General features: G+C 38.3%; 1 protein-coding gene across 9 annotated transcripts in view; it reads left to right on the forward strand.

Annotated features, from left to right (window-relative positions):
• The window catches only part of TRAPPC8 (trafficking protein particle complex subunit 8), a 111,023-nt gene that overhangs the window by 44,905 nt on the left and 50,763 nt on the right, over positions 1–15,355 (forward strand). For 5 of the 9 annotated variants that reach the window (XR_012427210.1, XM_005586960.4, XM_005586961.4 and 2 more), the window contains 2 exons: positions 2,672–2,692; positions 3,529–3,660. Coding sequence is in view for 6 of the 9 variants with exons in the window: in XM_005586960.4 (XP_005587017.3) it covers positions 2,672–2,692; positions 3,529–3,660 (153 nt within the window). In the remaining 3 variants the exon portion in view is untranslated. The remainder of the gene's footprint in view (positions 1–2,671; positions 2,693–3,528; positions 3,661–15,355) is intronic. The other 4 variants (XR_012427211.1, XR_012427212.1, XM_005586962.4 and 1 more) reach the window with 1 other exon arrangement.

The following is a 15,355-nucleotide window of genomic DNA, read 5'->3' on the forward strand; positions in this document are numbered from 1 at the left end:
CCTTTGCTTTCTGGATAAAACCATCACTTTGTAAAAATCCTTTTATTTCTCTTCCGTCAACACTGATAGCAGTTGTCATTCTTTTCAGGGCTATTTTTCTCCTTTCAAAACAATGTTTTTACCACTTTGGGTGTCACATTAAGAATCAGGGTCTAATGAAGAATAAAGCTGGACTAAGATATGAAAGCACGGTATTCAGCTCTAGAAACTGATTCTCATTCAGTCTAGAAACTGATTCTTTACATGCAAGAGTCAAAATTTTGTTTCAGCCAAATTAATACAGGCCATGGACTTCCACATGTGCCTTCAGTTGGTCAGTTCTTGAGTGTTAAATTTGGAAATGCTAGGAGTTTCTCGTTTTGGTTTTTAACTGGATTGTACATTAGAATCATTTGCAAACCATTAAGTATTCTCAGGGGATATTCTTAGCTTTTTAGAGTGTCCAGGATTGCTACCCATTCAGGTTTTGCAGTTTAGTGAAGCTTCATAGGCAATAAAGAAGTGTGTGTGTATATATTATTTTATTTTATTTTTTCATGTGTGTTTATATGTATGCATGCATATGTGTGTTGTGCTAAGAAGAGACTTAAGAAATTACAGCACTTAAAAAACTGAACTCTGTTGAGGTCTAAGTGAAGTTGTGAAATAGAAACAATAATTAGGGAAAATTACCTATTTTGGATATTAAAATATATAGATACTAAAATATAAGGCTACAGAAAGTAAAACTCTATACAGTGATAGGAATAGACATATTAATGGGCTAGAATGAGAATTTAAATACTGCATATGGTTAAGGTATCATTTAAAATTAGTGGAGAAAGCTAACTTATTCACAAAATGGTATTGTGATACCTAAGCAGCTGTTTGGGTTGGAATCTTAGCTTATTCATTGTGTTTTAATATATTATGGCTTGATTAAGCTATAATAAAAAATGAAACCAGAATAACACACACACAGACACACACACACACACACACACACACACACACACCCCTAGAAGCAAATACTAAGAGAGCATTTTTTAAAGTCCTGGAATGATAACATCCTTTCTTAGTTTGATACAATATCTTGACACCATAAAGGCAATGATAGTGTGCTGCCCTGCAAAAGAATAAACTCTTTCTTGTCAAAACTGGAAAATACTGTTTGCAAAATATATCACAAAGGACTAATATTAAGAGTATACAAAGGGCGCTTACAAAGCAGAAAATCACAACAAACCATTCACAAAAGAGCATAAACAGGCAATTCACAAGAAAAGTACAAAATCTCCTAAACATATGAAAAGATTAACAGTCCTACGATAAAGTGTATGTTAAGGAACAAGGTGTTATATATATATATTTTTTCCCTTTTTTGAGACAGGTCGTCCTTCTGTCACTAAGCCTGGAGTGCAGTGGTGAATTCATGGCTCACTGCAGCTGCAGTCTCCCAGGCTCAGGTGATTCTCCTGCCTCAACCTCCCAAGTAGCTAGGACCACAGACACCATCATGCCCAGCTAATTTTTGTAGAGACGGGGGTCTCTTTCTGTTGCCCAGGCTGGTCTTGAACTCTTTGGCTCAAACGATCCCCCACCTTCACCTCCCAAAGTTCTGTTATAGGTGTGAGCTCCCAGCTGTCATTTTTCTTTTATTAGCTAAAAATTTTGAAGATTTTTGGCTGAGTAGAGTGGAACACATATACTCTTATTCTTTGTTGATGAGAGTATGTATTGGTGCTGCTTTTTTTTTTTTTTTTAGCAGTTTGGCTATATTGATTAGAATCTGAAGTAGTGTATGCATAGCTTTCATTAACTCAGCAGTTCTACTACCAGAAATTTCTCTATTAAAATATTTGAATAATTATTCAAATATGTTTCTATAAAGATAGTTATCAAAGCATTTTATGTAGTAACAAAATATGAAACAATAATCAATTGGTAAGTTAGGATACATTTTATAATGGAATACAGTGTAACTTTAAAAGAAATGAGAGAGATGTAGATGTCTTAGAAAGATGTCCATTACATAAGTGAAAAAAGCAAGGTACTCTATATAAATACCACTTATGTATCAAAATATATGTGTATTTTAAAAAATCCGTATGTTTTAGGCATGTAAACACATGCACATACATATACAGGAGGGGTGACAAAGGACACAACACTACTAAGCTGTAAAGAATAGTTACCTCTGGCAAATGACATGAAACATGGGCTAGGAAAGAAAGATGTTCATTTTTTCTTCAAACACGTATTCTTTTTTAAAAAGTTAGTTTGTATTAATACTTTTTAAAAAGAAAACATTTTTCTAAAAAATAAAGTAAGCTCCCAAGCTCCCCTAAGTATTTCTGACACAAACCCATTTTTAAGAACCACTAATTAATTACGTATTCCTGACTTTTTTACTTACTAGCTTTTGGATCTTAATTACTAGAGCAATCATCTAATCATTTAGTTTTTATCAGGAGGAGGTTGAAATAGATAATAGCTGCCATTTACTGAATGCTTCCTAGGTGGTTTCCTCGAGTCTATTTCAGCTCTAGTATAATTCTATGATTGACGCAGAAATAGTTTATGATAATCAATGGTCTGTGAACACTTTTGATGTAACTATAATTTGTTGAAATTATTGCATTTAAAGTCAATGTTTTCTGTTTTCAACTTTCCCTGGGGAAAATAATGGCAGCAGAACACATGGAAGGGCATGGTAAGTTCAGCTTGAGAACAGCTAAAAACCTGGAGAAAGTTTTGGTGAAAATGTTGTTGATATTTAATCAGCAACCTTCAGTACTTTCTCAGTTATCTGTAAAATGATGACTCTTTCAGTGGAAAGATTTGTCTTAAGGGTGGTGACGTAATGTAGTATGTGGTTTTGTAGTTTCTGTACTGTGAGGGTCAGTTGAAGTGGAAACTTTCTTGAGTTGTATTCTTTATTAATGTAATAATAGCAGGTGAAAAGAAAATCTTTGAAACTGAAGCCTTCTGAACTTTTTAATGAAATGCAGTCGATTTGGCCCTCTGGAATATAATAGCAAACGTTGAGGATTCCTTTAAATACAGTAAAATTTTACAGAGAATTAAGGAGTAGATTAGAATATTTCATAATCTATGTACATGTTTTCTTGGGTGGATGAAAATATGCTAACAAGTCAATTTTCAGAGGAAATCAGATTGGTGTAAATGTTTTCTGGTTTATTTTTTATCGGTATACCTGTAATAAATTTGTAGTTGACAAACTTTTTTGCCATTTGAGAAGGGATTGCAGTTACTCACAGATTTTGGTACATGGCACATATCATAACCAGACATTTGGCTTTTATGAAAAGCTAAGTATTTCATGGTAGAAAATGTTTTCAAAGCTTAAAAGAATTTTGTGTTTTTGGAAGAATCAAGATTGGTTTGCCCCTTGATCTTTGCCCTCATATACTCTTAAGTTAAACATTGGATATGCTATATATTAAGATATTAAATGTTTTTTCACTAGTTATCTATTTACTTTTAACTTGGTGAAACTAACCTTTTTCTCTTTTAAACATTCACTAGGATTCTGATCTTCGAAGTGCACTTCTTTTGGAACAGGCGGCACATTGCTTTATAAACATGAAAAGTCCCATGGTTAGAAAATATGCATTTCATATGATATTGGCAGGCCATCGATTTAGTAAAGCAGGGCAGGTGAGTGCTTTTGCTTTACAATGAAAAGTTGCTATTAATTTCTTTTATAAATGTGTGTCATTTGTCCATTTTTTGTTATTTAAAATGAATCTTGAAAACTAAATGAAATTTTGTTCTGAGGTAATTTATTGGTAAGGGCATGAGATTTGGATTTAGACAAATCTGGCTATGAATTTTGATCTTCTATTCACAACTTTGGTCAGGCTGCTTCTCTGAGCCTCAGGGTTTTTTTATTTATAAAATTTGTAATTTTACTCAAATTTTGGTTAGGTTAAACTAAATCACATTTGTGAAAAGCCAGATAGATTGTATGCATTCAAGTAGGAATGAATTCTCCCTATTTCAGCTCTGATCTTCTGTTCTTTCTCAAAGTAATTTTTTTTTTTTTTTTTTTTGAGACGGAGTCTCGCTCTGTCGCCCGGGCTGGAGTGCAGTGGCCGGATCTCAGCTCACTGCAAGCTCCGCCTCCCGGGTTCCCGCCATTCTCCTGCCTCAGCCTCCCGAGTAGCTGGGACTACAGGCGCCTGCCACTGGGCCCGGCTAGTTTTTTGTATTTTTTAGTAGAGACGGGGTTTCACCGTGTTAGCCAGGATGGTCTCGATCTCCTGACCTCGTGATCCACCCGTCTCGGCCTCCCAAAGTGCTGGGATTACAGGCTTGAGCCACCGCGCCCGGCCTTCTCAAAGTAATTTTTTAAAAAATCCTGCTCTTTCTGTTTCAGAGTGCTTTATAATGCTATTGACTAAATACTTAATGTATAGACATCTTCTGTCTCTTGTCTCTTGAAGCAGTTGAGTTGCTGGGATCTTTACTGATTTATAGAGATTTATCCAGCCCCAGTTGTCCTAGAACCATTAGTCGGAGAGAGCTAGCTTTCTTGGAGGCTGAGAGTAGCAGTAGGGAAATGGTGATTTACTATAAATATAAATAGAAACTTGGATTAAACAACCATTAAACAACTATCTCTGTATTTCAGAGACTATACTAGGAGCTGAACATACACCCATAAAATCAACATGGTCTTACCTCTTAAGGAGCTTTTGATCTATTAGGGGCATATGAAGGTCTTTTAAAAATTTAGTTAATATGGGCCGGGCGTGGTGGCACACTCCTGTAACCCTAGCACTTTGGGAGGCTGAGGTGGGTGGATCACGAGGTCAGGAGATCGAGACCATTCTGGCTAACACAGTGAAACCCCATCTCTACTAAAAATACAAAAAAAAATTAGCCAGGCGTGGTGGCGGGCGCCTGTAGTCCCAGCTACTCAGGAGGCTGAGGCAGGAGAATGGCATGAACCTGGAAGGCAGAGCTTGCAGTGAACCGAGATTGTGCCACTGCATTCCAGCCTGGGCGACAAAGCGAGACTCCGCCTTAAAAAAAAAAATTTAATATGAATATACTAAGTATGAAATGTAACTGTGAACATCCTTACATTTTTGTAAGTCTGTGCTAACCAAAGCATCCCAGTGTTTTACACAATATACATTATTTCAAAGATACAAAGAAAAGTAAAGATGTTCGAAATTACTGTCAATTTCATGTAAAAATACTATACTTTTTTAAAACCAACATTTCAAAATTGGGTTCCTTCCTCTCTTTTTGGAACCCGTGGAAAGTTAGAAAATATGTGGAATTGCTTAATGTTCATTGAAAAAACCTTTCAAATCTTAATATAAAATTAAATGTCTTTATAATAATTGATACACTCCATGAATTAGAATTTCTCAGGCTCTAACATGGAAAAAACTTAAAAAAAAAAAACTATTATTACTTTTCATGGCTTTTCTTCAGTAGTAAGTGCAAGTGCATCTGAAACATGTTACCCCACTGTGTATCTCTGGTTAAAAGGTTTCTGTTCAAAAAATGACAAAATGTATTAAGCAGGTTTCCTTTGCTTGAAAGAAAATATATGTCCCATTGGGAATGGTCTGTTGTCTCCTATTGAAAATAAGTCATCATTTTTCTACATCTTTGTCCACTTTTATGAATGGTTTCATTTGTGAGAATGGTAATGTCATTGGAACTAGAAACAGCTGCTTGTATCTTAACTTCCCAAATTATAGGGCATATTGCTTCTAGGAAATACCTAACAAGTTAAAAATGCTACGTTTGTGGTAGGTTGAGATATATTTGCTGTCTGGCTTGATAATCATCTTCTTACTGTAGCATATAACCCTGCGAAGTTAATGATTCAAGGTAGCTGGGTTTGCTATTTCATGACCACTCTATACACTCTGAACCCAAGACAGCTCTTCCACGAAATAGTACAGTTTGTGGAAATCTGAGAATATGACTATAAATTAAGATCTACTGGATAAGTCAATACAATATATATCTAACTGAAGCTGGCCAAGAACAGTCTCTTCCTTGGAAGTTAGGGTGCATAGAACACATATAATTCTGACTGAGGCCGAGTTTCTGAGAAGCACCAACTTTTTATTATTTAAAAAAAAATTTTAAGTTCCAATGTACATGTGCAGGATGTGCAGGTTTGTTACATAGGTAAACGTGTGCCATAGTGGTTTGCTGCACCTGTCAACCCATCACCTAGGTATTAAGCCCAGCATTCATTAACTCTTTTTGCTAATGCTTTCCCTCCCCCCACCCTGCCCCGCAACAGGCCACAGTGTGTGTTGTTCTCCTACTGTGTCCATGTGTTCTCATTGTTCAGCTCCCACTTAAAAGTGAGAACATGCGGTGTTTGGTTTTCTGTTCCTGTATTAGTTTGCTGAGGATAATGGCTTCCAGCTCCATCCATGTCCCTGCAAAGGACATGATCTCTTTCCTTTTTATGGCTGCATAGTATTCCATGGTATGTATGTATGTGCCACATTTTCTTTATCAGTCTATCATTGATAGGCATTTGGGTTGATTCCATGTCTCTGCTATTATGAATAGTGCTGCAATGAACATAGGTGTGCCATAAAACAGAATTCTCCTGCCTCAGCTTCCCGAGTAACTGGGATTACAGGCATGCATCACTACGCTCAGCTAATGTTGTATTTTTAGTAGAGGCGAGGTTTCTCCATGTTGGTCAGGCTGGTCTTGAACTCCCAACCTCAGGTAGTCTGCCTGCCTTGGCCTCCCAAAGTGCTGGGATTACAGGCGTGAGCCACCATGCCTAGCTTTGACTTTTTAATAATCACCATTCTGACTGGCATGAAATGGTATCTCATTGTGGTTTTGATTTGCATTTCTGTAATGATCAGGTTTTGATTTGCATTCCTCTAATGGTCAGTGATGTTGAGCTTTTTTTTTTTTTTTTTCATGTTTGTTGGCTACATAAATGTCTTCTTTTGAGAAGTATCTGTTCATGTTCTTTGCCCACTTTTGGATGGGGTTGTTTTTTTCTTGTAAATTTGTTTAAGTTCCTTGTAGATTCTGGATATTAGACCTTTGTTAGATGGATAGATTGCAAAAATTTTCTACCACTCTGTAGGTTGTCTGTTTGCTCTGATGATAGTTTCTTTTGTGGTGCAGATGCTCTTTCATGGTTTGGTTCTCTGCTTGTCTGTTGTTGGTGTATAGGAATGCTTGTGATTTTTGCGCATTGATTTTGTATCCTGAGATTTTGCTGAAGTTGCTTATCAGCTTAAGAAGCTTTTGGGCTGAGACAATGGGGTTTTCTAGACATAGGATCATATCATTTGCAGATGAAGACAATTTGACTTCGTCTGTTTGTATTGGAATACTCTTTATTTCTTTCTCTTGCTTGATTGCCCTGGCCAGAATTTCCAATACTGTGTTAAATAGCAGTGGTGAGAGAGGCATCCTTGTCTTGTGCTGGTTTTCAAGGGGAATACTTCCACCTTTTGTCCATTCAGTATGATATTGGCTATGGGTTTGTCATAAATGGCTCTTACTATTTTTTTGTTTGTTTGTTTGAGTTGGAGTTTCGCTCCTGTTGCCCAGGCTGGAGTGCAATGGCGTGATCTTGGCTCACTGCAACCTCTGCCTCTCGGGTTCAAACAATTGACCTACCTCAGCTTCACAAGTAGCTGGGGTTACAGGCACCCGCCACCACATCCGGGTAATTTTTTGTATTTTTAGTAGAGACGGAGTTTCACCATGTTGGCCGTGCTGGTCTTGAACTGCTGACCTCAGGTGATCCGTCCACCTTGGGCTCCCAAAGTGCTGGGATTACAGGCGTGAGTCACCACGCCTGGCCAGCTCTTACTATTTTGAGACATGTTCCTTTGATACCTAGTTTATTGAGAGTTATTAACATGAAGAGATGTTGAATTTTATCAAAAGTGTTTTCTGCATCTATTGAGGTAATCATGTGGTTTTTCTCTTTAGTTCTGTTTATGTGATAAATTACCGTTATTGATTTGCGTATGTTGAACCAGCCTTGCATCCCAGGGATGAAGCCAACTTGATTGTGGTGGATAAACTTTTTGATGAGAAGCACCAACTTTTCATGACATTTGAATTTAAAACAGGGTTGTATTGATAGGGATGAGAGAAGAAGTTACAGAGTAATGCCGTTTCTCTTAGTCCTCTCTTTGAGAATTCATGCTGAATTGCTTATCTTGCCCCAGAAGTGTGTGTGTATGTGTGTGTGTGTGTTGCCCAGCCTGGATTGCAGTGGCGCGATCTCGGCTCACTGCAACCTCCACCTCCCAGGTTCAAGCGATTCTTTTGCCTCAGCCGCCGGAGTAGTTGAGACTACAGGTACGTGCCACCACACCTGGCTAATTTTTGTATTTTTAGTAGAGATGTGGTTTCACCATGTTGGCCGGGCTGGTCTTGAACTCCTGACCTTGTGATCTGCTCACCTCAGCCTCCCAAAATACTGGGTAATTACAGGCGTGAGCCATTGTGCTTGGCACGACAGAAATTGTTTATAGTTCAATTATTTTTCATTAAGAATATCAGAAAGTAAAGTGCATTTTAAAAAGAAGTGGCGTGAAAGTTTAGTCAGTTAAAAAAAAATTAAAATGCTGGGGAAGAGTGTATGTGATTAGACAACCTTTCTTTCTGTTCTTACTATAAAAAACTGACTCAAACCTTGTACCTCATTTAAATTTCTTTTCCAAAAAAATCTTCAAAAATACACTTGAACACTTTCGAAAATCCACTTGAACACACAGACACATTCGATTGTTTTTCTGTATCTATCAGTTTTTAATAATGTGTTCCTTTACTAAATGCTAAAGATAGGGTTGCTTTTTTCTTTTTTTTCCCAAGAAACATCACTTAAAAATTAATTTAGAAACAGGCCATGCATGTTGGTTCACACCTGTAATCCCAGCACTTTGGGAGGCCAAGGTGGGCTGATCACCTGAGGTTTAGAGTTTGAGACCAGCCTGACCAACATGGAGAAACCCTGTCTCTACTAAAAAGACAAAATTAGCTGGGCGTGGTGGTGCATGCCTGTAATCCCAGCTACTCTGGAGGCTGAGGCAGGAGAATTACTTGAACCTGGGAGGTGGAGGTTACAGTGACCCAATATTGTACCATTGCACTCCAGCCTGGGCAATGAGCAAAACTCCATCTCAAAATAATAATAATAATAATAATAATAATAATAATAATAATTTGGAAACAATCTCAGCTTTATAGAAAAGTTGCAAGCAGTGTTCAGAAATTTTTCTTTTTGCCATTTGAGTGTTAAGTGGTTTATCTATTGCCCTATTATCCTCAAATACCTTAGGACATATTTCTTATTTTCTAGAAACAAGAACTTTCCGTTACATAACCATAGCATAACCATCAAAATAAAAAAATTGGCATTGATACAGTGCTACTGTGTAATCCTCAGACCCCATTCAGATTTTGACAGTCATCCCATGCATGTCCTTTATCAGAGGGCGTAGGATGTTTTGTCCTTTTTTAGTCAAAGGATCATTTGACTTCATGACTTAAACACTCATGAAGGTTAGTCCAATTATTATTATTATTTTTTTTTTTGAGACGGAGTCTTGCTCTGTCACCCAGGCTGGGGTGCAGTGGCCGGATCTCAGCTCACTGCAAGCTCCGCCTCCCGGGTTTATGCCATTCTCCTGCCTCAGCCTCCTTAGTAGCTGGGACTACAGGCGCCCGCCACCTCACCCGGCTACTTTTTTGTATTTTTTTAGTAGAGAGGGGTTTCACCGTGTTAGCCAGGATGGTCTCGATCTCCTGACCTCACGATCCACCCATCTCGGCCTCCCAAAGTGCTGAGATTACAGGCTTGAGCCACCGCGCCCGGCCAGTCCAATTATTTTTGTAGATTGTCCCAAGTTACATATCTCTGCTATTTTCCTCATGATGAGATTCAAATTCGGTATGTTTATAGGAATATCACAGAAGACATCCTGTATTCTCATTTCATGCCATCCAGTGGCAGACTGTTTTTATTTATCATTTAATCAATAAAGTGTTCCTTTTTAAAAAAAAACAACTTCGTTTTTTACGAAATAGGGTCTCACTGTGTTGCCCAGGCTGGACTCAAACTCCTGACTTCAAGAGATCATCCCACCTTGGCCTCCCAAAGTGCTAGGATTGCAGGCATGAGCTACAACAGCCAGCCAAGAAAATACTTCTTTAAAAAAACCCCTCAAAGACAATTCTGACAATACTATAAGGCACGTATGGAGGACAGTGGAAACTGGTATATTTTGAAACAAAAGTTTAGTGAAAATAAAGCCTTTTCTTGGTACCACATCCCATTTTTTAAGATGGAGGTTGTCTGAGTTCAGAGAGTGGCAGTGATAAGTAATTTATGCCAAATAGCTGCTTATGCTTATGATAGGGTGCAGTGATGGCCAGAAGAAAAGAATACCAAACTCTATCACTACAGAACAAACCAGTTGTATAAAAATGTGCTTATATCATAAATATATACAAACACATAAATACACACACACATTTACTATCTACTCACATGCAGTTTTAGCACACGCTGGTATTTCCATTCAGGCCAGTGCAGTGGTATAAAGAGGGATGACCACATCAAAATTAAATTTCATAAAATAGCTTCCAGTTACAAGATAATAACAAAGCCTCTAACTCTATCCATGACTCCATATGCTAATGCTCTGGAAACTCCCATCTGGTTTTGTTTTTTGTTTTTGTTGTTTTGGCAGAGTTTCGCTCTTTCGCCCAGGCTGCAGTGAAGTGGCTCCATCTCGGCTCACTGCAACCTCCGCCTCCCAGGTTCAAGCGATTCTCCTGTCTCAGCCTCCAGAGTAGCTGGGATTACAGATGTCCACCACGAAGCCCAGCTAATTTTTCTATTTTTAGTAGAGACGGAGTTTCACCGTGTTGGCCAGGCTGATATTGAACTCCTGACCTCAGGCGATCCACCCGCCTCAGCCTCCCAAAGTGCTAGGATTACAGGCCTAAGTTACCGTGCTCAACCTCCCAACTGGTTTTTCACAGTCATTAGTATTACTGAGTTCATATACTTCTTGCCTTTGAACAAAGCAGGTGCTTGCTTGTTTCAGGACTTCCTCTTGGTTTTTAAACTGCAGGTCTAAAAACTTTTAGGTTTTTAGAACTATTACCACTTTTGGATTTCTTCTGTCTGGTTAATTTGTCTCTATTTGAGATTCCTGTTATTAAAAATCAGCCTTTAGCCGGGCGCGGTGGCTCAAGCCTGTAATCCCAGCACTTTGGGAGGCCGAGGCGGGCGGATCACAAGGTCAGGAGATCGAGACCACAGTGAAACCCCGTCTCTACTAAAAATACAAAAAATTAGCCGGGCGCGGTGGCGGGCGCCTGTAGTCCTAGCTACTCAGGAGGCTGAGGCAGGAGAATGGCGTGAACCCAGGAGGCGGAGCTTGCAGTGAGCCGAGATCGCGCCACTGCACTCCAGCCTGGGCAACAGCGTGAGACTCCGTCTCAAAAAAAAAAAAAAAAAAAAAAAAAAAAATCAGCCTTTAACTTTGCAGTCCTCTTTTCTGTTTTGAAAACATTTGATCCTTTTGATGTAGCATCTTCTTCAGTGTTCACTTCTTTCATTAGTTGGGCAGTAATGGCCAGGTGGTTAGTACCTGGTGAGTTCAGAGCCAGATCTGGAGGAAAGCTGTCTCCATGAATTGTGATTGACTGGAACTTGGACCTTTTTCTTTGGAATTTTATTTTGATGTAGAGATGTGGGAAGTCTTCTACCCTGTTACAGTGGGTGCTACCCACTCTACTGTCTATCTTCTTTTTGTGGTGACTGACATCGAATAACTGCTTTGGTGTTTTTGTTGCTTATTTTGTTTTCTACAGGGTGTACTTTTATAGTGTTTGTCAGCATCAATTTCCCATCCCTTCTTTTTTGGTCATCTTTTCTGTCAGACATACTGTTGCTGGCACTGAGAGGTGGTCTGTACCTATCTCTCTCTCTTTTTTTTTTTTTTTCTTTTTTCTGAAACGGAGTCTCGCTCTTTCACTTAGGCTGGAGTGCAGTGGCATGATCTCAGCTCACTGCAACCTCCATCTCCCGGGTTCAAACGATTCTCCTGCCTCAGCCTCCCAAGTAGCTGGGATTACAGGTGTGTGCTACCATGCCTGGCTAATTGTTGTGTTTTTAGTAGCGATGGAGTTTCACCATGTTGGCCAGGCTGGTCTCGAACTCCTGAACTCGTGATCCATCCGCCTCAGCCTCCCAAAGTGCTGGGATTACAGGCGGGAACCACTGTGCCCAGCTGTACCTCTCTTTTAAAACAATAGTTACAGAGGCCAGGCACAGTGACTCACGCCGGTAATCCCAGCACTTTGGGAGGCTGAGGCAGATGGATCACGAGTTCAGGAGTTCGAGACCAGTATGGCCAACATGGTGAAACCCCATCTCTATTAAAAATACAACAGTTAGCCAGGCGTGGTAGTGTGCGCCTGTAATTCCAGCTACTTGGCAGGCTGAGGCAGGAGAATCGCTTGAACCTGGGAGGCAGAGGTTGCAGTAGGCCGAGATCACGCCACTTCACTCCAACCTGGGTGACAGAGCGAGACTCTGTCTCGAAAAATATAAAAATAAAAATTACAAATTCAGGAGGTCCATGTCCGGGTTTGCTGCATGAGTATGTTGTATAATGCTGCAATTTGGGCTTCAGAGAACTAACCCATCACCCAGATAGTGAATATATTACCCAGTAGGTTGTTTTTCAACCCTCACTTCTTTCCCTTCCTCCCTCTCCCCTTTTGGTGTACCCTTTGTCTATTATTTCCATCTTTATGTCCATGCATGCCCATTATTTAGCTCCCACTTATAAGTGAGAACATTCATATTTGATTCTCTATTTCTGGTTTATTTCCCTTATGATAATGGCCTCTAGCTCCATCCATGTTGCTGCAAAGGATATGATACCATTCGTTTTTATGGCCATGTCATATTCCATGGTGTGTACGTGCCACATTTTCTTTATCCAGTCCACCATTGATGGGCACCATAGGTTGATTTCATGTTTTTACTACTGTGAATAGTGCTGTGATGAACATAAGAATACAGGTGTCTTTTTGGTAGAACAATTTACTTTTCTTTGGGTACATACCTAGTAATGGGATTACTGGTTGAATGGTAGTTTTGTTTTATCTGTTGGAGAAACCTCCAAATTGCTTTTCACAGTGGCTGAACTAACTTACATTCCCATCAACAGTGTATAACTGTTCTCTTTTCTCCATAGCCTTTTAAAATAGCCATTCTACACTGGTATGAGATGGTATCTCATTGTTTCGATTTACATTTCTCTAGTGATGTTCAGTATTGTTTTCACATTTTTTCATGGCCGATTGTGTGTCTTTTGAGAAGTGTCTGTTTATGTCCTTTGCCCACTTTTTAATGGGATTATTTGATTTTTTTTTTTTTTTATTTAAGTTACTTTTAGATTCTGGATAATAGTCCTTTGTCGGATGTGTAGTTTGCAAGTATTTTCTCACATTTTGGAGGCTATTTATTCTGCCAATAGTTTCTTTTGCTGTGCAGAAGCTTTTTAGTTTAATTAGGTACCACTTGTCAATTTTTGTTTTTGTTGCCACTGCTTTTGAGGACTTGTTCATAAATTTTTTGCCAAGGCTGATGTCCAGAAGGATATTTCCTATGATTTCTTCTAGGATTTTTTTATAGTTTGAAGTCTTTAAGTCTTTAATCCATCTCCAGTTAATTTTTTGTATATAGTGATAGGTAGGGGTCTAGTTTCATTCTTCTGAATATGGTTAGCCCAGTTATCCCAGCACCATTTATTGAATAGGGAGTCCTTTTCCCCATTGCTTATTTTGTTGACTTTGTTAAAGATCTGCAGGTATGCTGCTTTATTTCTGAGTTCTGTATTCTATTCCGTTTTTCATGTGTCTATTTTTTGTACCAGTACCATGCTGTTTTGGTTACTATAGCCTTGTAGTGTAGTTTGAAGTTGGGGAATGTGATGCCTCAGGCTTTGTTTTTGCTTAGGACTTTGTTGGCTACTCAGGCTCTTTTTTGGTTCCATATGAATTTTAGAATAGTTTTTTCGAATTCTGTGAAATATGCCATTATTTATTTGATAGTTTGTTGAATCTGTAGATTGGGCAATATAGTTATTTTAACTATATTGATTTCTCCTTGTCTGTGAGCATGGGATTTTTTTTTGCTTGTTTGTGCCTGTACTTTCTTTTATCAGTGTTTTGTTGTTCTTTTTCCTCCTTGGTTAAATATATTCCAGGTGTTTTGTTTTGTGTGTGTGTGTGTCAGTTGTAAATCGAATTGAGTTCTTATTTGGTTCTCATCTTTAATTTTGTTACTGTATAGAAACACAACTGATTTTTGTGCGTTAAATTTGTGTCATGAAACTACTGAAGTCATTTATCCTAACGACTAGTGTCTTTAGGAGGAACCTTTAGGTTCTCTAGGTATAGGATCTTGTCATCATTGGACAAGGATCATTTCACTTCCTCTTCCTATTTGGATGCTTTTTCTTTCTTTCTCTTGCCTGATTGCTCTGGCTAGGACTTCTAGTACTATGTTGAATAGGAGTGGTGTGAGTGCAGAGTGTACATCCTTGACTTGTTCCACTTCTTAGAGGGAATGCTTTCCACTTTTCCTCATTCAGTATGATGTTTGCTGTGAGTTTGTCATATATGGGTCTTACTATTTTTAGGTATGTTTCTTACTTAGTTTGTTAAGGGTTTTTATCATGAAGGGATTTTGGACTTTATTGAATGCTTTTTCGGTATCTATTGAGATGATCATATGGTTTTTAATTCTCTTTATGTGGTGAGTAACATTTATTGATTTGCAAATATTGAACCATCCTTGTATTTCTAGAATAAAACCCACTGGATTGTGATTAATTTGACTTTTTGATGTCCAGCTGGATTTGGTTTGCTAGTATTTTATTGATGATTTTTGCACCTGTGTTAATCATGGGTATTGATTTGTTTTCTTTTTGTGTGTATGCCATTGCCAGATTTTGATATCAGGATGATATTAGTTAAGGGGGAATCTTTCTTCCTTTATATATATATATATATATAAATTTTTGTTTTTGGAATAGTTTCAGTAAAATTGGTACCAGCTCTTCTTTGTGCATATGGTAGAATTTGGCTTTGAATCCAGCTGATCTTGGGCTTCATTTGTTGATTTTTTTTTTTAATTACTGATGGAATTTTGTAACTAGTTAATGACTTATTCAATATTTGAGTTTCTTCCTGATTCAGTCTTGGGAGATCTTATGATTCTAGGAATTAATCCATTTCCTCTAGGTTTTCTAGTTGTGTGTATAGGGGTTCATAGTAGTCTCTGAGGATC

Source organism: Macaca fascicularis, chromosome 18 (assembly GCF_037993035.2).
Source record: "Macaca fascicularis isolate 582-1 chromosome 18, T2T-MFA8v1.1".
In the NCBI taxonomy this organism is placed as follows: domain Eukaryota; kingdom Metazoa; phylum Chordata; class Mammalia; order Primates; family Cercopithecidae; genus Macaca; species Macaca fascicularis.